Source organism: Molossus molossus, unplaced genomic scaffold (genome assembly GCF_014108415.1).
Source record: "Molossus molossus isolate mMolMol1 unplaced genomic scaffold, mMolMol1.p scaffold_m16_p_5, whole genome shotgun sequence".
NCBI lineage: Eukaryota > Metazoa > Chordata > Mammalia > Chiroptera > Molossidae > Molossus > Molossus molossus.
In genome coordinates this window covers 21,155,994-21,181,495 of record NW_023425388.1, presented here as the reverse complement: position 1 = coordinate 21,181,495, position 25,502 = coordinate 21,155,994, and the positions used below count along the sequence as shown (strand labels likewise).

The following is a 25,502-nucleotide window of genomic DNA, read 5'->3' as shown; positions in this document are numbered from 1 at the left end:
TACCTTTACTGTGGAAGGTATTACAGATGTCCCCTTGTGTCCCCCCACTAAGCCCCTCCTTCCATTCCCACCCCCCTCCTGCCTCCCGCACACTGTTGTCTGTGTCCATTGGTTATGCACACATGCATAGAAGTTCTTTGGTTTGTTTCTTCCTGCTCTACCTTCCCCCTTCCCTTTGAGGTTCATCAGTCTAACAACCAATTTGTACTTCTTAATCCCTTCACCTTTTTCACCCATCCCCCCAGCCCCCTCCCATCTGGCAAGTAACAAAAAGTTCTCTGTATCTATGAGTCTGTTTCTGTTCTGCTTACTCATTTTGTTTGTAGATTCAATTGTTGAGAGATATGTATTTATTGCTATTTTATTGTTTATATTTTTCTTCTTCTCCTTCTCCGTCTCCTTCTCCTTCTCCTTCTCCTTCTTCAAGAAGACCCATCAGCATTTCATATAATACTGTTTTGGTGGTGATGAACTCCTTTAGCTTTTTCTTGTCCGGGAAAGTCTTTATATGTCCATCAATTCTAAATGATAGCTTTGCAGGATAGAGTAACCTTGGTTGTAGGTTGTTGCTTTTCATCACTTTGAATATCTCTTGCCACTCCCTTCTGGCCTGCAAAATTTCTTTTGAGAAATCAGCTGACAGTCTTATGGGAACTCCGTTCTAGGTAACTAACTTCTTTTCTCTTGATGCTTTTAAAAATCTTTCTTTGTCTTTAACCTTTTGCATTTTGATGATGATGTCTTGGTGTGGGCCTCTTTGGGTTCATCTTGTTTGGAACTCTCTGTGCTCCCTGGACTTGTATGTCTGTGTATAATATTTGTATTATTAAAAAGTCTACTGAAAGTGTCTTCAGTGTTTTCAAAAGTGTTTGTCTTTTTACCCCTCCAGTTATAAAGTAATAAAATCTAGACTGTATAGCTCAGTATAAAAATCTAGACTGCAATACACAATGTAGAAAATTAAAGTTCAGTGTCTGCCCCCTTTCCCCTGCCTCTGACAACACTACTGTTAACAGTTTGGCATTTATTTTCCAGACATTATTGGCACCATCCTAGACAAAACATTTTTCTTTCCCCATTTGCAATATTTCCCCAACTTGTAACATTTTATTTCACGTCATTACAAGTCCATCTTTTGTGGCTACGTGGTATTTTCCAGTGTCTTTTGTTTTGTTTTATTATTTACCAGATGTTCATATTTTAACTGTTCCTCCATTGGTGGCTACTCAGGTTTTTGTTATTTTTGCCATTCACAATTTTGCAATGAATACTTTACTTATGGCTCCCTTGTTTGAGTACTTCTGTAGATGAATTTGTAGTATAGTTACTTGGTCAAAGGATATTTGCATTTACATGTTAGCTGCCCTTCTGAAAGGTTATACTCCTTTAAACCTGTACTAACACTGTATGAGAGTTTCCCCACACACTTTCATCAACACTGAACATTTCCAATCTTACAATTGCCAAAAAGTTCATACATTTATCAGCCATGACACTAAATTGTGCCCTTAAGTTATCCATTAAACTTCTTCCTGGATAGAAATGCTTGACAACTATATTCCCTATAGATTTAATATAGCATATATTAACATATATACAACATATATTTTAAAACATCCACAAGCCAAGCTATGGATGTCTGGCATACTTGGTATTTTCAAGTCCTATCAAATTTAAGCAAGCCTCCCAAGGCTTCCATACTCAGTAAGCTAGAAACCATTTCTGTAGTAAGCTATTCCTTTTTTGAGGGTTGAAACAATAAAATTCAATGCTTTTGTGTCGATCATGTGCTTTAAGAAATAATCAAGCCATCCTAAACAGTGGCGTATCCACTATAATCCAAATGGTTAATTTACTTTTGGTAAGGGTTAGATGGGTTCCCCTTTAAATTATATGTGAAAGAGCAAAGGAAATGGAAGGTGCCTAATGCTATTAAATTGGGAGGCAGGGGATGCTTTCTGCAGTGTGTACATTTTAAACAGGAATGGAGAGTCTCCTCTACAACTAGTGTTTGTGTGACAATTTCCAGTATGAGCTGATGCCATAAAGTTCCATCTGTAATGCCCAGATATTGTTGTTTCCCTTAAAGTCCCAGTGTTACTACCTCACAACTGGAACACGAACTCCAGGGAATAAGTGAGAACATTGTACCCCATGTTAAACCACAGATAACTGAGGGAAAAGGTTAAAGCTTATGATAAACGTGGTCCTCACTAAAACACAATATTCTCTATGTGATCTTTTCTCTTGACCAATCATTGGTACAGCTTGTCATCTCAATCCTGTCGATTGGACTATAATTTCTATTGCCGTTTGATTTATAGTTCAAGCAAATAAAATGACAATCAAGTTATTAGTCATCCTCTTCTCAGAAATATCTGAAGGGTGTAAAAAGGAACTTTGTCAAGACTTTATTAGTCTTTAATACTTAAATGTTTTGCATTCTCATTTGCTTAATCTAATCTTTGCATCTGCTCTTTTTTTTTCTACCCCAAAATTTTGGCTTGATGCTGAACCTTTTCACAAGTTTCAAGAGTTGGTAGATTTTATAGGTAATGAACTGAACCAAGGCACCATGAACATGGGCTCTACAGAGCCCAGTTTGATTTTAAGTCAGGGCTTTATTATTTAGCTGTGATCCTATGCATTTTTTACTTCTCTGGAGATCCTTACTTAAACTGAAATAATACTGGTACCTACCTCATGGGGTTATTATGAGGATTAAACAAGTTACTGGCACACAGCAATAACAAATTTAAGAAGTTAAATCTGTAGAATGGCTACTCTGGCAAGGTAAATGCACAATAGGTGTTTGCAAGTTCTTTTCCCCTCTTCCCAATCATTGAATAAATCATTTTAACCCTGGCCAGTGTGGCTGAGTTGGTTGGGCATCATCCTGTGTACCAAAAGGTCACCAGTTCAATTCCCAGTCAGGGCACATACCCAGGTTTCAGGTTCAATCCCCAGTAGGGATGCATATAGGAGGCAACAAATCAATGTTTTTCTCTCATACCGATGTTTCTCTCTCCCTCTCCCTCTCCAAAAAGTTTTTATTAATTTTTGGAGAGAAAGGAGAGGGAGAGACAGAAACATCGATTAGAGAGAAACATCAACTGGCTGTCTACTGCATGCCCCTTCTGGGGATCAAGCCGGCAACCCAGGCACGTGTCCTGACCGGGAATGGAACCGGCGACTTCTTGGTGCATGGGTTGACACTTCAACCACTGAGCCACACCGGCTGAGCAATAAAAACTTTTTTTGAAAATCATTTTAACAGTGATAGCTGAATAGAAAGTCAACATAAATGCTTATCTTGGCTTGAAACAATAGAAGCTTGCTGAAAAGTTTGAGTTTGAGACAGATGTTACACTAAAAAGCCAGAAGTATTTATCGATATAATAAAACTTACCAAGAGTTAATATTTATTTTTAAAATTCCCAAGTTTAACCTCTAAATTTAGAGCTTTGCAGTTATGCCTTCAAATACAAAATAAAATGGAGAATTAAGACAAATTTTCATCAGGAGTTCTTTCAAACCACTCCTGTTAGAAAGAAACAGCCTGGTTCAAGCTGAAGTTATGCTGCCCCATTCTGTCTTCATGAAAGCAGTCCTGAAGTCATGGAAGAAACTTAGAGATGTTAGAACTCTTAGTCCTAATTAACAACCACTAAGTCAGAGGAACTTCTGTATTCCATGTTTACTAGACTGACATTAAGACCCTGTTGCTGAGAAAGATGGTCTTCATTAGGAATGGATTGGAAAAACTATTTTGATAAAAGCTTTCTTTTGCTCTGAATGAATTTTAGAACAAGGTGGAGGATAGTCAAGTCAGAAATCTACAGGTAGTTAATCTAATACACAAATTCAAAATCAGCATTTTCTCCAAGGCACTCTGCCAATTAGTTGTCAGCACGAATGAATGAGATTTAGATTTTAGAGTAACCTAATGTGGAAAGAAATGTCTGATTACCATGGGTGTGCTAAAAATACTTCCTTGACAGTATAGCTAGTATACTTCTGATTTTCCCAGGCTAATAAAATGTGAGCAAACTAACAGAACAAATGCTAACTCCATGATACAAATACCTGAAACCTGTCACCTTTACAATTGACTACAAATATGCCCTTATCACACAAAACCCTCTCCCATAACAGTAAGTTTTTAAAAATTTCAAACTTAAATAAACTAACCTACCTTATGATGCAAGTTACACCTAGAAAAATAAACGTAAGTTTGAATAGGCATTCACTATATACAGGGGTGGGCAAAAGTAGGTTTACAGTTTTCCGTATTGTAATACATACATTGTTTTGTGCACTCACTATTAAAAACCTATTTTTGCCAATCCCTGTATTCAAGGAAAAAGTAGATATGGTTTGGAAGTATGTTAAAACTTGTATATGGCTTATCAAAGAGTACAATTAACATTAAAACTAGAAAAGTATCTAAGGTTTAGAAATGTTTTATGTAGACATTGCAAACACTAATTTCCACATACTTTCAAATTTGAGTTATGTATCCTCATGATTTGTGTACTTCTCTAGTATTCTATGTAAACAGAATTTATCAGAAAAAAAATTACAACAGGAATATTTAGAATAGCCAAGGCTATCTAATGATTTATTAGCAAGTTATTTTTCTTATAAGTTAAATAATTTAAAGATGTGGGAGATGGGGAAAAGTATATCGATCCTAGTTTTAAAAAACTTACTGTGGTAAAAAAAAAATGCAAATTTTTTTTTTTTATCCTCACCTGAGGACACTTTTCCAATTTTTGTACAGATAGAGTGGGAGGGGGAGAGAGAGAGAGAAACATCGACGTGAAAGGGACACATCGAGTGGCTGCCACCCTTACGACCAACCAGGGCCGGGGACAAACTGCAACCAAAGTACATGCCCTTAGTGGGAACCGAACCCGGGTCTCTCCAGACTGCAGGCCGACGCTCTAACTGCTGAGCCAAACCTGCCAGGGCTAAAAAATCCAAATTCTTATCTCTTTTCCTAGTTCCAGTACACTTACAAGACTGATGGCATTACAGCAGAGTAAATATGGAGGACTAAAGAATCTGAAGTACTGTTCTATTCGGCTTTTTTCTTTGATTTGAAAGCGAGAGGAAGGGAGAGGGAGAGATAGAAACATGGATGAGAGAACATCAATTGGCCACCTCCGGTATGCGCCCCCACTGGGGATTTGGCCCACAACGTGGGCATGTGCCCTGACTGGGAATCAAACCAATGACCTCATGGTGCATGGCTCAATGCTCAACCAGAGCCACACCAGCCGGGTGAGTTCTATTTGGCTTTATTTTGGACTTCTAAAATGTGTTGGGGAAGAGCACATGGCACGGGAATTAAAGTGGCTGAAAGGGCATTTCTGCTTTATGCACATATCTCAAATGTCATATCACAATTAGTCTAGGCCAGCCCTGGCTGGTGTGGCTCAGCACCGTCCCTTGCACTGAAAGGTGGCAGGTTCTATTCCCAATCAGGGCACATACCTAGGTTGCAGGTTCAATCTCTTCTTGGAAGGCGTATGGGAAGCAACTGATCAATGTTTCTCTCGCTCTCAAAAATAAAAAAAATTAGAGGCCAAATTCTTGGTTAGGAGAATCCTATTTATAATGACTTTAATATTTTGAAAAATATTTTATTATATTTATATTTTCAATGAGCTACTACTAACAAATTTAATTTTTTTTTATCCTCACCCCAATACTTTCCATTTTTGTTCAGACGGTGAGAGGGGGAGAGAGAGAAAAACATCGATGTGAAAGGGACACATTGAGTGGCTGTCTCCCACACGACCCCAACCAGGGCCAGGGACGAATCACAAATGAGGTACATGCCCTTGGCCAAAATTGAACTCGCGACTCACTGGTCCATGGGTTGACACTCTAACTGCTGAGCCAAACCAGCCAGGGCACAAACTTAATTTTTTATACGCATATTTTGATACTATAGCTTTGGGAAAAGTATGGTTTTTTAAAAAGCTGACTTTTTAAAGGAAAATTTAAAATTTTACAACTTTTTCTTTGCTAAATGTTTAAACAGTGAAGTGAAATATCCTCTTTACTCTTTCTCCCTTTTTTATGTACAGAACAGAAACACACATTGTCATGCCTCCAAACTACTTTTTATTTGCAAATGCAACTACATGATTTCACACAATTCTAAACGACATAAAATATATTTCCTTGTGTATAAATAACTTACATACTCTCCATAAAGTAAATGCTCAAAGGTGCTAGAACAGATCGTCCACTTCTACAGTGTTCTCGTATGCAACAGAGTTGATGCACAATATATAAATACTCAAATCCAATATTAAAAACTCAGGCACTTGACTAACTTTAATAAAATTTCTCAAACTATATCAATATATCTAAAGTGCATATATTTTTTAAGAAAGATTATTCTCAATAACTTCTCTATAAAAATAAGTTTGATGGTTTAACCCATCTAACTTTACTACTATGAGTATGAACCTTTAACTTTTAATACGTAGTCAGGCTTATTCTACCTTCTCTGAACACCAACTGAATCAAAAGCAGCTAGTGAGGTGCTAACATGTGAGGATTAATCCAGTGATTCCGGTCACAGTGCATTCCAGGAGGAGGCACCCATGTTACTGGAATTGGGCGATACGGTTTATTATTCTTCCGTCCCTGATTTGGATAACCAAATGGAACAGGAGGAGGGTAGTGACTCTGATGGCCATTTCCTCGGTACATTCCTGGCTTTTTTCTGGGTAAAGGGTGCCACATTGGAAGAGGTGGGAATATCAGTTCTGAAATCTGTAGGAGGGAAAAAACAGTCAATTAGTCCAAAGGAAAAATTAGTCATGTGTTATGTAAAAACCAGGTGAATTTTCAGATTCCTCATTAAAGAAAAACAAGACCAGCCCGTGTGGCTCAGTGGCTGAGCCACCCACGCACCAAGAGGGTGCCAGTTCGATTCCTGGTGAGAGCACATGCCCAGGTTGTGGGCCTGATTCCTAGTGGGGGGCATGCAGGAGGCAGCCATTCAATGTTCTCTCTCATCGATGTTTCTCTCTCTCTCTCTCAAATCAATAAAGAAAAATAAAAGAAAAACAAAATCACTCACCTATAACCCTAAGAGTGACATTCCTATGCTTAAGTCTAGGGTGGGGCAAACATAGTTTTACAGTTGTGAGTACTCCACAGTTTATTCTTGTATTATTTATTATTACGTTATTTTCCATACAAATAACCTGTAAACCTATTTTTGCTAAACCCTGTTTATGTTAAAACCTTTACATAAAACTCTCCCTTTATTTTCTTCTAAAAACATCGGACACATTTATTTAGCTTTATGTTTAGGTTTATGTCCATCTAATTAATTTTTTAATGTATGGTGTCCAACAGTAGTTAGGTTCTTTTTTAAAAATACATAGATTATACAATTCTTAGTACCAGTTCTTATAGACTCTTCCTATTGAATTGCCTTGCACTGTTATTTTTTAAAAAAAGACTGCACATATGTGGGTCTATTTCTGGACTCTCTATTCAGTTACATGAATATATTTGTATATCTTTAAACCACTATCACACTATCTTGATAAACATAATGGTTTTATTTTAGTGTGAGGCCTCCAATTTGACTCTCTTTTAAGTTTTAGAATCAATTTTCCACTTTCTAGAAAAAGCCTTTTGGGATTTCGATTGATATTGAGTTGAATATATAGATCAATTTGGGGAAAAGTGACATAATCTCCACTTTTAGTTAGTGGAGAGTTATCTCTGAGGTTACCGTTCAGAAAACACAGACTCCTCAGAAATAAAGACAAAGCTGGGAATTCGTGTCCTTACTTTGATAACTCCCTTTCTAAAGTTCTTGGCAATGCCAGGTTCAAGATGAAAAAGTACAGAGCTCTCGCTGGGTAGCTCAGTTGGTTAGAGCATCATCCCAATACACCAAGGCTGCAGGTTCAATCCCTGGTCAGGCAAATACAAGAATCAACCAATGAATGCATAAGTAAGTGGAACAACAAATCAACGTCTGTCTCTCTCCTTGGCACGTGCTCTCTCTCTCCCCCTTCCTCTCTCAAACCAATAAAAAAATGTTTTACTTAAAAAGCAAAAGAAAGGGACACTCATTTCCTATTAAAATTTTATCCTAACAGTCTTTCAACATGGGGGGAAATAAATACAATTTAATTTAAAAATAAAATCTAAAAATTAAAGGTCAATTTACTCTTAAAATATTAGAAGCAATCAGTTCAATTTGGGACTTAACATTTTGCTTTGTTGAATAACAAATACAATTCGGAGATAAAATTGCCACTTATTTGAATGAATCCCAGGCAATTTAACAACAGTAATTTACTATATATAAAATGCAGAGAAGAAAAAAAGAAAAGCCCAACATATTTAAAAATGATCCCTGAAACATAACGAATACATGTACTTATCTATATAGAAAATCTCTCAGAAAGAATAAAAAAATAACTGGTAATGAGTTATCTCCATGGGAGGGCACAGTACTAGTGCTTGGGGACAGAGGGAAGATTTATCACTATTATTCTTTTATAATGTTTCATGTTTTTATTTATTTTTAATTGATTTTAGAAAGAGAGGAAGGGAGAGAAAGAGAGAGAGATGGAAACACTGATGAAAGAGAACATCAACTGGCCGCCTCCTGCATGCCCCACACCGGGGATTTGGCCCACAACCGGGGCACGTGCCTGACTGGGAATTGAACCAGCAGCCGATCTCTTGGTGCATGAGTCGACATTCAACCACTGAGCCACACCAGCCGGGCATAATGTTTGATGTTTCTAAAAGCAGGTGTGCATGTTATCTTATAATACACACATATACATGTATCGATATGTAATGATCTTCAAAGCTAATCTTCCTCTCAAGCCTAGGAAGGATAATTCAATGAAAAATAAAATGAGAAATCAAAAATTAAGTTATACTAAAAGAATATTCATTATATATGCTGAATTTAAAGGTTTAGTTTTTCATACTCAAAACTCTGATATCTTACTATGGTCTAAATTCTCATTTCATCCCAAATCCAACTCTACCATAAACCTGGTATGTCTCAGTATGTCTAATTAAGGCCAAGTTAATAAAAATGTGTATATTTAAAAGCATACAGTTGACTATTGAACTCTGGGGGTCTGGTACACTGACCCCCCCCAAATCAATGTATTAACTTTTGACTCTCCAAAAGCTTAACTCTACCAGTTGCCCCTGACATCTGCAGGGGATTGGTTCCAGGACCCTCAGGGATACTAAAATCTACAACTGATAAAGTCTTCTATATAAAATGGTACAGATCAAAGCATAGTTGGTCCTCCATGTCCTCAAACTCCCAATCTCAGATTGAAAACAGTATGGGTAATTATTGAAAAAATGTACATTAAATGGATTTGTGTAATTAAAAAACCCATGTTGTTCAAGGGTCAACTGTGCTCAAAATTAGAAAAAATGTTCACGTGTAGAATAAGGCTCAATATTTTACTTTAAAATATTTTTTTCTGTTGAGAAGTACTGTTAATAATTTTTTTAAGTATATTAAATGTTCAATGTGAGATAGAAATAGTAAATAATTAAACATATCTTATAAGTTCATGCATGGTAGCTATGTAACTCTTCAAGTTAAAGCGTAGGAGACATTGTTGTGGCTTAAATGAAGAAGTAACTGAAATATAATTTAGTGAGATTTCTCTTGAATCATGGAAAAACAGAGAACAAGAAAGTTAAACTGAAAGGTACGAATTGGAGGTGTTAAAAACTACAAAAAAATGACTGGTTATTTTTTTTCTTTTTTTCATTTTTAAATTCCTCACCCAAGGATACTTTTCTATTCATCATCAGATAGAGTGGGAGGAAAGGAGGAAGAGAGAGAAAGAGAGAAAAACATCGATGTGATAGAGTCACATGGACTGGTTGCCCCACACACAACCCAACCAGGGCTGGGGATGAACCACAACCAAGGTAAGTACCCCTGACTGAAATCGAATCCGGGACTCATTGGTCCGAAGGCCAACACTCTAACCGCTGAGCCAAACCAGCCAGGGCATGAGTGGTTATTTTTCAATTTAAGGATTTTTAAAACATCAGGAATGTTTTTATCACTACGGATTTTTTTCCTCTTCTTTGCCACACTCTTTGAAATATACATATCCTACTTATTGAGTACTAAAGCAGACCTTCAATAAAGTGACTCAGTACGCCTATTTATATCTCAGAGGAGCAACTTCTGTGGCAAGACAAGAACTGTAATCCCGAATCTCAAATCAGAGAAACCTGAGTAACAGGGAATGACCTGACACTCCCTGCTCATGGACCTTCAACATGCTGTTTCATGGTTACCTGGTACATGGGGCTTGGAGTCACAGTCACCGAACTGGATTTCACCTCTACTTCCTTACTTGTTTCTTCATCTGAAGATGAGGATCCTGAATGATAATCAGAGGTAACCTTATCAAGGGCCCTGGTAACTTTCTTAGAAATCTCATCCTTGTTCTCATCCTCACTTTCAAAGCTGGCAACAATGAATGCATTGTTTTTTTCTCCATACCTAAGAATTAAAAAGCAAAACAAAACAAAAAAAAACCCTTACAAAACTTGAAGTCATATCAACAAAGCAAGAAATGTCCATAAAAACAATTAAACTGGTCTGGCCTCCCAGAACTTGGTCCTACATATAGGATCAAGTTTAATCCTTGATTTTTTTTTTTTAATTCTCACCTGAGGATTTTTTTTCCCCATTTATCTTCAGACAGAGTGGGAGAGAGAGAAAGCAAGAGAGAGAGAGACACTGACTGGTCGCCTGGTTGACCAGGGCTAGGACCAAACCACAACCGAGGGACGGGCCCTCCACTGGAACCAAACCCAAAACTCTTTGGTCCGCGGGCCAACTCTAATTGTTGAACCAAACCGGCCAGTGTTTTATATATACATATAGTCTTAAACCCAGCTCCATACCAACAGTTAGGCCACAATTTTCTACTTCTGGTCTATTCTCTTTCCCAATTTTCTTTTCTACTGCCTCCTAATAAAAATCATTATTTAAAACATCAAAGATAAATTCATTGTTTTTATTACATTTTCTATATACCATTAAAATGGGCTGTACGGTAAAATCTTCTAATGTATTTTTAACTTACTCCTGTAATGTAGATTCCAATAATTCAAATCACAAATCAACTAGACATTTCCAATATTTACTTTTACCATGATTAAATAAAAAAGGGGCTTGTGTTTCCAATATCTAAACTGACAAAAATAAGAACTGAGGCAACTGTTGATGCTGAAGAAAAAACAAACAAAAAAACACCTATTGTTGAGGAAATAAAGGGGATTTGCTTGAATTATGCGGCTTACTTCATACAGATTCCTAGGACAACTGTGCACCTCTCATTTTTAATGTTTTTTTAAAAGTAAAATAAACAAGCCTTTTTATCCTTCCAAAACGTTTTTAAAGACTTGATCTAAGAAAAATAATTGTCAGAGTATGTAACTTTGGCTATTGGTTACTAAAAAAGAAAAATGAATCCTAATGAGGAAAAATTACATAATGAACAGTAAAACTAAGAATTTCACTTAAAGGACAGAGGGAAAAAACCACAAATTTATTTAAATAGACTACACAACATAAACACTATGAAACAATTCCTAGTAAGAGTCAGGACAAAGGAAATAAATTGTTAAGCAGTTCTTATATAATATGTCATTAAAGTTAGAAAGACAAAGTAATTCTAAGTTTAAAAAACAAATACAACTTCAGTAAAAACGGATAACTATGACTGATGTCAATTAATTTCATTTCAAATAACTTGTCTCAACTTATTTCTGAATCACGGTATCTACAATAAGGTAAAAGTCCTACCTGCAATAAAGCCTTTGAAAGTTTATGTAGAAATTAAGTAGTCTCATAAGTGAGTTCTGTGTCTTTATATATTTGTGCTATCTTCCATTTGCACAGGCTGAATTAGATCAAAAATACTACCTAAATATAGTACATAACTCCCTCTTCTATTTTTTTTTTTTTTTCAGTTTTCCTCTTAAAAAGGAGTTGCTATAGGATGGCAGAAAGAATACTGGACACATTTCTGGTTCTGGCTCTGCCATTAACTAGCTCTGTGTCTAGGGGCAAGTCATTTAATCTCTCCAGGCCTCAGTTTCCTATCTGCTGGGCAAGGAAACTGGGCTGGTTGAATACTGGTTAGTCTTGGATTGGTGCTTCTTTGTATAAGATGCCTCAACAACTGGACGAATTCCTCACAACACAGAATTCATGTATTACAATTTCAAGTTTACTTAACATAGGGTTTTAGCAATGGAAATTTACCCTTCTGTCCACTCCAGCATTTATGGACTAAGCAAATCTTGATACAATCAAAGGTTAATTCATATGTTAATGTCAATATTAACAATGGGTTTTAGGCCTGTCTTCAGTTTTGTCCATTAATGGAGTAAAATTTTAAGCAAAACAGAAAGGCAAGCAATTTGAGAAAAATCCGTCTTTGTAGAAGCAGAAACCTAAATCAAGTGCAGACATCTAATGATTGAAAGATTATTAACTCAGATTTCTTTGACGTGCAATTTCAATTAGGTTTTGCAACTTTCCCTTTGTAGTATTTTTGTATGAGTGTTCTCCTCATGGTAAGTGAAGCTGTTTACTCTATCACTGTAACATTAGAATGTGTAGCTAATTCCTTAGAATTAGTAGTGAACAACTTTTAAACTTTCCATTTTTTAATGACACACTACTACATTAAGGCCAATTTAGTTAATTTGACAAATCAATAATATCTAATGCTCTTTATCAAGAAAAAAAGGATCATAGAATTATTTTTTAAAAGGTATAGAAATATGTTGAATATATAATAAAGTTGCCAGATTCTTATTGGAAAGATCTGTTATCTATTCTGAGTTCTCTCAAATATTTCACTAAGTAATAACCTTGTTAAGTACATAACATTCGGCACCCTTCCAATATTTTATCCTAATAAAGTAACTCAGGCTATGAAGAATGTTCTCTTTGAGTGCATTTCAATTTTTTCATAACCTTAGCTAATCTCTAGTTATTATACGAGTTACTGAGTTATTATTTTTAATGACTCTCAAAAATTGTTCAATTATATAACTAACTGCTAGATCAATTTGTTTTGATTTTCAGAATATTTCTTTCTACTTTTGGTCCAAAAGCACTAATCACTATCTCAATCCCCTCTATTAACTTAATAGTATCACCTCTACTCAATTGCTAACCATCTTTCTTTTGGGGGTTCTGTTATCATTGAATGAAGACCCCACATTCTGAAGCTGTTATCTGTGGGGGGAAAATCACATCACAGGCAACCTTTGGCAAAATTTTAATCATCTATAAATTAGAAGGCTACTGAATGTGAAGATTTTCTTATATTAACCAGATGAAAACAATATTACCTAGCATTAAGTAATGAAGTACCCACTTAAGTAGATTGTCTACGTAGCTAGAGCTCTTATCTTCCAGTGCAAGATTTAGTTTAAACATTTCAAATACATATGTACAAAATGTTTATATAATTATAGAACTTCTTAAACATCTTTGGACATAGAAACTTTCACCTAATAATTTAAGATCATTATTAAACATCCATTATTTTACTGTGTAATAATGCCTTTGTACCAACTCTTCAGCTTTTTTGCTTCCACCTCTACATTAGACTATATGACCTTTTTGGTAGCCTGACTACTATGAACAATACCCTTTCAAATGCTGCTTACAATTTTTTATTAGTTGAAAACTACACAACTAGTTAAAGAACAATGTTAAAAAGAGTCAATCAGGATTTACGTGCAGGCCTAATAAAAATGCAAGCAATTTGCCCTGGCAGGTTTGGCTCAGCAGTTAGAGCGTCGGCCCGCAGACCAGAGAGACCTGGGTTGGGTTCCCACTAAGGGCACGTACCGCAGTGGCAGTTTGTCCCCAGGCCCAGCTGGGGCTGTGTGGGTGGCGACCAGTCAATGTGTCTCTCTCACATCGATGTTTTTCTCTTCCTTTCTCTCTCCCTCCCACTCTATCTGAAGATGAATGCAAAAAAAAAAAAAAAAAAGAAAAGAAAAAAAGTGCAAGCAATTCAATATAGTAACTATGTGAGAGCTATTTCTTGTATAATGAGGTCCTCTGCAATGGTTCAGAGGCCAAAGTCTACAAAGTCTGACCCTGTTCTCACTTGAGTCCATATTTAGTCCCAGAATCTAAAATTGTTTGACCTTCTTAAATCAAAACTTGAGACGTCTTGCTCTTCCTTTTCCTAACTGAGAAGAAGGGCATGTTGGAGAATATACTACCTGTACCTGGTTTCCCAAAGCAATAGCTTATAAACAAGCAGCTCCAGGGCAGTCCAGAAAATTCAGTGAAAGAATAACCATGGATTTCTTTTAACATGATGTGTCTTTATCTCCACTTTCATTGTTGGAGAGCAAATTAAAGGCTATTATAATATGTATATTTGGAATGTATTACGGTTACATCATAAATCATCTCAACTACAATAAACGGGTAAATTGTACTTCAAAATTAACAAGAAATACCATGAAGAAACAGCTGTAGGAAATTACTCACAGGAGGTCCTCCAAGCATCAACCTGTTCCTCCACCTGGAAATGTCCTTCCCACCTTGTCATCTAAACTGCAACTCACCTTTCCCCAACCAGCTCAAGTATCACCTACTCAATAGTTTTTTCTGCACTTGGCAGAGCAGTGATTTCCATCATTGTGCCATCAACCACTGCATTTTGTACATATTTCTATTATAGCACAAATCATACTGTTGTAATCTACTTATTCTTTCTTCTAATTTATATTACTTTGAACTACCTGAAAGACAAATGGCACTTTCATTTTTTAAATCTCCACAACTAAGAATGCCTGGCCCACAATGAATGTTTTTAGAATGAACGAAGCACAATTAGATTTCAGACCCAACACTCACTTTTTACAATTCTGCTCATTGGGAGACAAAAAAATAATTTGCATTATGAAGGTAAAACCATGAAAATATCAATCAGTCACTTACAAAAGGGAGGCAAGAGTAGAAAACAAACAGAAACAGAGACAAACCAAAAGTTATAATCCAGTATTATTTGAGATGAGCTTCTTTCCTAATTTGAAGAGGGGAAAGAAATGTGTACTACCAATAAAAGCAGACAATAACTGACCTACAGGAGTCTAGGTATCTAACTTTTACTTCTTGGTCTACAACAAACTTCTTGGCAAAGCTCTAGAAAAACCCTGTCAAATCAGTTTTTGAGGTTTTTTTTATAAGCTATAAACCAGGAATGTAACCAGTCCTTCACTATCACCTTCAGAAAAGTACTTCACAAAATCCACATCTGAGAAAGCCAAGCAACCAACTCTGGCCATAAAGATACACAAGCAGGCAGTACCTGAAAGAATTTCATCAAGTCAATCCCAGCATGGTATTCAGTTCAGCCACCAAACTACAAAACTCACCGACAGCACACCTCACATGGGTCCACCCACAGAGTGAGTTCCTTTGGCAAGCCCAGGTCACTGTACAAGATGCAGCTGTTCTCACAGGCTTTCAAGACGTCAGGGTCAACTCTCTGAAACTTATTGACACGAATGCATCTACAACAAAGTAGAATAATGTTAATAGCTTTAATTGAATCATAATCATAAGCTTTGTTATATCTTTTAGTATTTACCAACATGAATTTAAAAAAATAAAAAATACCCTAGCAGAGAACTCAGGAGTGTATATCTATCCTAAACAGATGATAAATATGAACTAAAGTCAAAGAGCAGCATCAACAAGGCTACCCAGTCTGGTAAAAAGAAAAGGGCATTGGTGGCTCAGAGAAATAATCAGAACTGGCTCTACTTCATTTTTCCTAGAAACTACTCAATCTAACAAGAAATTACTTAGAGCTTTGAAGGTAAAGTTTTTTTTTTTCTTATTTTTATTTTTTTCATCCTCACCCGAGGACATTTTTCGATATTTTGTTCAAATAGAGTGGTGGGGGGAACATGGATGTGAAAGGGACACATCGAGTGGTTGCCACCCACATGACGCAACCAGGGCCGGGGACAAACTGCAACCGAGGTACATGCCCTTAACCGAACCCGGGTCTCTCCGGACCACAGGCCGATGCTCTAACCGCTGAGCCAAACCGGCCAGGGCTGAAGGTAAAAGTTTTAAAAGGCCAAGTCCATATATCAACATAACCTCCAACAGCAGGTTGCATTTTGGGAAGTCAACCAATGTTTCAAATAATATTTGGAAATTCTTATGACAAATTTTGATGTCATTACCTTACTTATACATCCCAGGTAATAAAATAAGTGTTAAGGATGTCCTTTGCCTTACCTACAACTGTTCTATAAAAATAGAATCAGTCAAGGACACTGAACCACTCATATCACATACTTAAGTTTAAAATATAATCCAAAAGTATTATTGGCTTATTTCATTTAACTTCTGTTACGCAAAGGTTTTCTTTATTTTTATAGCTGTCAAAATAAGTGAAAAAATTTCTAAAACAATAGAGCCTCTATTCCATTATTTTCTAACCTAAGATATCTACCAAGCAGAATGTTTAAAGACAGCTCCAAGTACAAATTCAAAAATACATATTAAAATAAGCATTCTACTTACATAGAGAAATGGTAGCTACAATGAAGTGCTTATTGCCAACTACTAAGAAATTAATTAAGAGAACCCACGGTTTAAGTACTGGTCCTAGTAACTTATTTATTGGGTGAATTTAGAATAAGTTATTTCAACTCTTCCTCTGACCTGAAGTTCTAAAATATGGAAAATACAATGTAAATGACAAATACTAATTATACCATAAAAACAATGACATCAATAGAATAATGTCATGTAAAGTTTATAAAAGTTATATTATTAGTTGATTTGTATTTCCCTTTAAACAGTGAAAAAGTTCTCATTTGATAGCAGCTAGCATGCCTATCTAAATACTAAAACAGTGGGTAAAAATAACAAGGGTCGGAATTACGCAAGTCTACTTATATGCAAATATTTTTCAATAAGTAGCTGTACTCTATTTTCGATCCACAGTGGGGAGTCCGTGGATGCAGCAGGTAGACTGTATGCAATGATAATATGCCATTTTATATAATGAACTGAAGCATCTGTAGATTTTGGTATCTGAGGAGGGTCCTGGAACCAATCCCCCAGGGATACTGAGAGGCGATTTAAATTTTGGGAAGTCAAAAAGTATACAAAGATTTTTCAACTGTGCACAGGTCAGCACTCTTAACCCCCATGTTGTTCAAGGGTCAACTGAAATTAACAACTCTCTGAAGGTGTGCTGTGCAATGGACAATTTCTTAAATGTTTTGCATGTATTAACTCTTTTAATTTTCATGATTTCCCTGAGTTAGATACTATTTTCCCATTTTAAGAAAGGAGGCAAAGAGAATTTGAGTAGTTTGTCCAATATCACACAGCTAAAAAGCAGTGAATCCAGATTTCAAATCCAGACTACCAGACTCCAAAGTTCACTCTATGATAACACCCTATTCTGTCTGTACCTATCTTAACTTCATCATTAACAATTAAGCAAATTTAGATTTAAAAAAATTATTTTACAGTATGTTCCTTTCTATAAGATAGTCCTATGTTACACATTCTAATGTTGTGTAGGTTGAATCAAAAGTCCCATGTTGCCCAGAATCAAAAGAAGTTAAGGGTTAGGAGAGATCTTAGATATTATGTGTTTTTGTTATGTACAAGGAGAGTGATGTAGGCTCTAAGCTTAAATATATATATGTAAATATAGGTGCTTAGAGATTCTACTTCAACAAAATTTATATACCTTCCATATTTTATGCTGTCTTCCACTCTATGTATTGTGACTACTTATCTATTAACCACACTTCAAAAACAGGATTTTAAAAGTTGCCTAAAAATAGTCTATCAATTACTTAATGTTACCAGTTTAATTCTTTCCAATTTTTTGCAATTATAAAGTGTAAGAAACATCCATATTCATACATATTTGTATGCATTTCTGATTATGTTTCTAGAATACATTTTTAGGAGATTTACTGTTCAAGAGTATGAATATTTTTATAGATGCTGATAATGCCAAATTGTCCTCCAAAAGAATCTTATTTGTATCTATTTCAGAGAAACAATTTTAATTTCTAAACACTTTAGAAGAAAAAGAACAGTTCCAACCTACTTTATCGATTAGAATACACTAACTCTGGTTAATCCTATAATCTATTCATTTTTATAACAGTAACGACCCACCATTAAATCTAATAGTTTTCCAGTTCAAAGACGGCTTCAAAATGACTTAATAAAGATACTTCTGATCACATGCCAATTTAATCCTGTTTGGCTAACTTTTTTCCCTCAAGTTTTTAGAAGTAATGGAAATGAAATTATACACTGTCTGACCTTTAAGCATTTACTTGACAGTGTCTCCTTTTTCAGTAATAGTACGGTGGCTTGGCACTTCCAAACGCCTTCGTCCAATGTCAATTACATCAGTATAAAAGCCTCAACAGCTCTAATGCACAAAAGGTTCACTCTATCAGTAATGAAGATGTGCAACAAAAAAAAAATTAAGAGAATCGAGTGACAAGATAAAAAAAAGAAACTTGAGTCTGCTTTATATAGAATATCCACATTTCTACTTTAACTCACCACATTTTCCAATTTACAAGGACACCTCTTTGGGTAAAAATGAAGGGGAAAATACATGGATTACTTTGATTCTTTTCTTTTCGATAGAACACAAGCTCACCTGGCTTTTAGCAAATGAGAAATAAATAAATCATATTTTCAACTCCCTGTAGATCCTTTGAAGTCTTGTACTTATAAGAACTCAGTGACTAAAAGGAAATACTTTTTACATCACAGCACAGAAGTGCTAATTTGCGGAAGAAATTTGGGGGGCAGCAATACTCATAAATAAAAGAATGTCTGTAATCATGACAGCCACGACTGTTCCACTTTTATTTTTTGTGGCCATATCCACAAATGGGGCAAGGTTTGACAGACAAGTTTAGCAGAACATTTTCAATCTAGGTTCCCAAGAGAGCGGTCACATCAATACTAGAGAGTGAGCATGCCAGGACATGTTCTGCAGGAGTCTGGTCTTCTTTACTTTAAGCTGTAAATGTAACTTATAAACCAGAATACAAAAGACAGCAGCTAGTGAGAATTACCTTCTCTCTCAGAGTCAAGGTAGTGGTCACACTGTGGTATATAGAAAGCCCATAAGACTTTAGGGTCAGTTAGACATGAGTTCAAATCTCAGAGCTAACATTTTACTAGTTGTGGATCTTACTTAGGTAAGCTACCTTCATCTATAAAATAGTTACACTGGCTTCTACAATAAAAAATTATGTATAGTATAAATAAAATTAATCCTGTGTCAAAAACATATTAGGTGTATAATAATGTTAGTTCCCATTTGCTATAAAAATTTTATTTTTTGAAAACACATGTAACATGTAATTTACTTTTAGATTCAAGGAGACTTATTTCCCTCAACTCCTACCATACCCATTTATGGGTGATAGCTTTAGTGGCCCTCTAGAATTGTGAAAACCCCCAAGTACCTGTGATACAGAGAGGAATGCACTCAATTAGGAGCCAAACTATAACCACAAGTCCAACTCCTGGGAGACTAACTTTTGGGAACTCCCAAGTTAAGGCAGGGGGACTCCAACAACAAATACAGGTATTTTAAAATAAGGAAAAAAAATACCAAAACACCAGAGTTCTATGTTTCGCAGATAAACTATGCCGGGCACGGACTGGATACCCTTCAGTCCTTTGGCTTTGCACTCATTTCATGAGCTGATCAGCCTCTTCACTTAGTCCAATCCAATCCTTTACCTGTAGGCCTGTCCTTTTGATGGTTTTTCAGGATACCAGTGATTTTTATATTTTTCCTGAAGTATCAGAGTCAATTTCTCAGCAAACCTCTCAACTGCCTCTTTTTTCAACTTATCATGTTTTCGAACTAGCCTTGTGAAAAAGAAGACAACAGCAGCAATTTCATTCTTCATCTTTCCTGCAAAGATAAAATAGTTTTTCTCAAAACAAAACATAAAAACTGGAAGATAAAAACTTGCAGCTTCCCTTCCTCCTCCCAATTTTATCTTGTGTTTCACTGGCTCATATCTGGAGTAGAGAACAATCATTAATTTATGCTGTAAATACCTTATAAAATACTATTTAAGAATCTTATCACTTAGCTCTGTGAAAAAAAAATCAGTAAAGAGAACACATCGAATTGCTCCTATAGGTTAAAATAAATCAGAGTATCATTCAAAGAGTACTATAATAATACCATTATATAGTGTTTACTAAATGTCAATATTTAGCTACAATAACTTAAGTTTAAAATTCTGTGCAATTATTTGAAGTTTAAGACACCAGAAAAGTTCACTTTAAAATTCAGTATTGTAGCCCTGGCCAGTTTGGCTCAGCGGTTAGAGCATCGGCCTGTGGTCCAGAGAGATCCAGGTTTGGTTCCCACTAAGGGCATGTACCTTGATTGCAGTTTGTCCCCTGCTCTGGTTGGGTTGTGCGGGTGGCAACCACTCGATGTGTCCCTTTCATGTCGATGTTTCTCTCTCTCTCTCCTTCCCACTCTTATCTGAACAAAAAAATGGAAAAACGTCCTAAGGTGAGGATAAAAAAAATAATAATAAAATTCAGTATTGTAGAGTCATTATAGAAAAGTTTGGCATTCCTAAAAAGGTTAGACATAGGGTTAACCATATGACCCAGCAATTCTACTTCTAGCTACATATTCAAGAGAAATAAAAACATATGTCCACAAAAACTTGTACACAAATGCCCATAGCAACATTATTCTTAATAGCCAAAAAGTTGAAATAACCCAAATGTCCTTCAACTGATGAATGGACAAATAAAGTGTGGTATATATATGCAATGGAATAGTATTCCAACAAAAAGAATGAAGTACTGATATATGCTATAACACGGCTGAACTTTGAATACATTAAGCTAAGGGAAAGAAGTAAAAAAGAACAAAATTGTATAATTCCATCTATATGAAATGTCCAGAACAGGTAAATCTACAGACAGAAGGAAGATTAGTAGCTTAGGGAAAGGAGGAGTGATGTCAATGAGTACAGGGTTTCCTTTTGAGGTTATGAGAATATCATAAAATTGACTGAAGTAATGGTTGTACAACTCTGAGAATATACAAACACCAACAAACTGTATATTTTAAATGTAAGAATTGTATGTGACTTATATTTCCATTCAGCTGCTACACATAAAAGAAAAAAATCCAGTATGGAGTGTCTGGAAGCATTCTTTCAGGAAGAGATATCCTTACCTAAAAGATATGGCAAAAATAAGTGGCTCTATCAGAACAGAATGAAAACTCCGTTCAGCTACAGAAAATCAAACTAAAAGAAATAATCAGAGATTTAGCTGCATTTTGGAAGTGCCTCAAGGAGGACTCTTTAAATGGCAGATCTGATTTATCATTGATTAATCCATAAAGGCAAAAACAACCTTGTCCTGGGGTTGTTTCAATGTATATTCGGTCTTTATGCGATGAGCTCATTCATTTGGCTGCTGTTAAGTAACCTGGAGTTATTCAGATGCTGCATTTACTAAGCAACATCACCTTTTTGTAAGCCAATTATTAAAGACTTACAGCCTCTGCTATATTTAGTATAAAACCCGACTAACCTGATAGTTTGTGTTCTCACACATTCAAAAAATAAAGGTGATTCTGTTAGCTTCCTTTTTTTCTTTCTTTCTTAAACCTACTCTTAAAAGTCTCTCTTCATAATATGATTCCTTTACTCCTTGTACAAATTCAAACAAGGGAGCTCACTGTGAAATAAATTCTATATAGTTATCTGAGAGGTGTGCTGGCAGCCCTAGCCACCCCGATCCTGCATGGGAAGACACCCAAACCTTCCTCCTGGAATCCTAGAATGCCAAATCCACTTTCTATGGCCAGCTACCAGGCACCAGGTACTAGGCTGCGCACCGGTGTGCAGGCACACACACCACCAGCCCTCCACAACTGCTGTGCAGCCTCCCGGGGCGTGGGGAATGTGAGCCATTTCCATTTTATAAAGCTGTATTTATATAGAACCACGTTATGGTGGAAAAGAAAACTCAGTGCAATTTAATATATGGTTTGGGGTAAAAGTTGCTGATGGAACTGCATTAGCCTCCACCCCACCAAACAAAACAAGGAACCACACTTCAGAAATGGACCGAAATGGTAACTAGAAGACCATTCTCCTCATTCATTAAATCTGCCAACTGTGTTCTACATTATCTCGGTTTGGGACTTTGTTTCCCCTCTCATTTTTGCTCTGTTTCATATCAAAAATAAGAGGAAGGAAATAACCACTTAGTGGTTGCTGTTGGTTGTAACACAGGATGAGTCATATGGAATTACTTTTTTTTCCAGTTTGAAGGAATGATGCCCGAACAGCTGCACACCGAACCCACCGCCAGTCCCATCCAGGAAAGGTAATCGAGCTGTTACCCAGCCAGGGGAGTGACCAGAAGCGAGCAGGGCCCATCAGACCTCGGTAACTGGCCGCGATCCCTCCACCCACACGCGGAGCGAAAAGCTCCCATTTTAAACATCGCGGTGACGTCACCCAGGGACGTCGTCCCCGCTCCTCAAGTTGTACTTTGTTCCGCGGGGTCCGGGGCTCCCGGGGGCGTGCACCGAGCCAGAGGGAACCAGCCCTGCCTTCCAGGACTTTATAACTTTGTACTTTCTCTCTGAAACGAACAGCTCATCGCGACCGTGTTTAGACCGTGTTTCGATACAGTATCTCTCCTGCTGGACGTTCCCAAGGTTGGGGAAGCGGGCTCCGGGTGGGGGCGCCAGGGGGCCGGCGGCCGAGGCGGGCTGGGGCGGAGGGGGCGCGGCGGGGACGCGGGGCTCCTGCGGGGCCGGAGACGGCTTCCGAGGCCATTCAAACCCGCAGCTGCTGCTCAGCCTCACACTCGGGCTGACGGTGCGAGGTGAGGGGGACCAAACGTGTCCAACTTGTGCAATCGGGGCTTTCCCCGAGTTCGGGGGGAAGGGCCCCGGGGCCCCATCCTCCCCAAGCAGCCTGGCAGGGGCCGCCCCCATACCGGGTCCGGTCTCCGAGGGGCCTGGCTCGAAGACCCGGCTCCCCTCGGGCCGACCCCTCGGACAGCCAGGGTCTCGGGCTCCAGAGCTCACGGACTGGGAGGGGCGGCGGCGGGCAGGGGCAGGGCGGCCGCCCACCAAGGGGAAGGTAAGGCGGGTGGAAACGTGGCAGCAGCCTGGAGGCGGCGTCTCCTCCGTCCCGACCCCGCCGAGGGCCCCGCGGAAACCTCGCCGGAGCCCCGCGGCCCCCAGCCCGCCTCAGCGCCGAGCCGGAGCGATGCAACCCGGTCGATCCCGTCCCCTCCCCGGCTCCCCGGCGCGCCTCCCCAACGAGCCTTCGACGTGGCCGCTGGGGCGCCCAGACCCTCGCCCCCATGCCCTCCGCCCCAGCGTGCCCGCCTCCCCCGCCGGGTCTCCTCACCGCTGCCGCTCTGGGACCTGGATTCGGCCCGACTGACTCCAGGAGGGAACCAAGGACTCCGCCTCAGGGGGCCGCCTCTGGCGGCAAGGAGCCAGCAAGCCGAGCCCGGCTCGTGCGGCTCCGCGTCGTCGGGCGGGCGGGCGAGCGCGAGAGTGCAGAGTGCGGCGCTGAGGCAGTGCGCTGGGGGCTCCAGCCGGAAGAGGGGAGGGGCGATGACCCGGGAAAGGGTTGGCGCTGCGCGGGACGGGCTCGCGCGCCCGAGGGGCGGGGCCTGGGGCGGGGCTTTGCTGAGAGCCCGCCCCCGAGTCCCCACCACCCTGCGCGGACCCAGCCCGACGGCGGGGACCTCGCTGCGCCCCAGAGAGACCTGTTCCGAGTGCAGAGCGAATCCTTGCTGCCAGCCTACTTGCTGCACAGCCTTCAGGGGTCGCGCGGGCCTCGTCCCCGGGCCGCCTGCCTCCCTCGTTGGTCTCTGCTTACCACTCTGCGCCCTGACATCCTCCAGTGTTGGGGGTGCGAGTTCTAGATCCAGCTCTGTGGAGCTCTAGTTCTCTAGACCCAGAGCTTGGTGGGGGCGGGGGGGGGGGGGCTACGGACCAGAAGGAGAGGAGATTGTGTATGGGCTGGTGGCCCTCGATCTCGCTGTAGTAACGGCAGGCTCGTCCAGTGTGCAGCCGCCATGCTACATTTTAGGTTATACATTTTAGGTTAGGTTGACCGCCTAGGTGGGCCCTTCCCTGACCGGGCAGGTGGCTCCCTGGAGCGGGGACTAGCCCTTGTTGACCCGTATGTCCCGCCCTGCGGCCTGGCACTTGGCACTGAGCCCAGGGTCTTGCATAAAGGAGGGGCTCCTGGGATGAATGAAACTTTGAGAGTCTAGGCTTTCTGCTAACGAGGTTTCTATTCAAGGACTTCCCAGATACAAAGCTTCACCTTTGAGCAAATACAAATGTGGAAAAGGTACATTAACTTTCTGAAGAAAAGGAGGAACATCTGTTCAACCTTTTATTTTGAATTGGCACCATGGTATTCGTTTTGTGAAAGAACTTGAATACATCAAACAGACCCCCCAAATACTTTTTAAAAATTATTATTAAAAGAGGGCCAGTTTTCACTCTTTCTGACTGAAACATATTGTAAATTACTCAAGAACTGATTATTAGGTTACAGATTGACCAGATTCCTCACGGCCCACTAAGCCTTGGAGCATGTTTTCAGCCCAGTTCTATGAACATTTAAAATTTTTGTTACTGATGGTAGTGATTACAGCCTATTAGTAATTCGAAACAATACTTTTTTTTTTTTTTAGCAAAAATAAATAGGCAATCCCAAACCCAGTACAATAGACTTAATTTTTAAAAATTATACTCTTCTACCTAGGACTATTAGACTGGTCAATTTGAAGAGAGTACTTATACTCTGGAATAGTCTAGGAGATGGGAGGGTGTTTTCATTCTAAACTCATAACAATATGATTGAGGTTACTTTACTGCTGAAGGCTTTTATTGCTGCAATTTCATAAAAGAGCTAGGAAGCCACAAATATTACTCAAAATACTTTCTAAAATTCCTGTTGCTCAAGATTGCTATTTTATGTCACGTTTAGAAATCTGTGATCCACGTGGTCCAGATTTAGAGCAGTACCATGTACAAAAAAACACAGGCAAGTACCTGAAATCGAATTTAAAAGTAACTTTTTAAAGTTCTCATAGCTTGAACACTGTGAAGCAGATAAAGAACGACACATCTTAAACACTTCTTTCTCCTCCACTGTTCTCACACAAGGTCGCCGCTTGTGTGCTTTCAAGATGTGGCCAGTTCTTCTCCAGTCCTGCCTGTGGGCTTCAGGTGTTTTCCCCTAGCTCTCTTTCCTCCAGACTTAGAATCACAAAAGCCCCCAAAAATTGGTCTAACAAGGCCGGACCCTCCTCTTTAGGAGGCTGGAAGAGGGGA

General features: G+C 38.6%; 1 protein-coding gene across 1 annotated transcript; it reads right to left on the bottom strand.

The window, feature by feature from the left end:
* Positions 1–6,115: 6,115 nt before the first annotated feature.
* On the bottom strand, positions 6,116–23,622 carry BTG3 (BTG anti-proliferation factor 3). Its single transcript, XM_036243251.1, has 5 exons — positions 23,551–23,622; positions 19,871–20,048; positions 15,481–15,618; positions 10,348–10,555; positions 6,116–6,795 (listed from the first exon to the last, which is right to left on the bottom strand). The coding sequence occupies exons 2-5, from the start codon at positions 20,041–20,043 to the stop codon at positions 6,553–6,555; spliced, it is 762 nt and encodes a 253-aa protein (XP_036099144.1). The 5' UTR covers positions 20,044–20,048; positions 23,551–23,622; the 3' UTR covers positions 6,116–6,552.
* Positions 23,623–25,502: the final 1,880 nt, after the last annotated feature.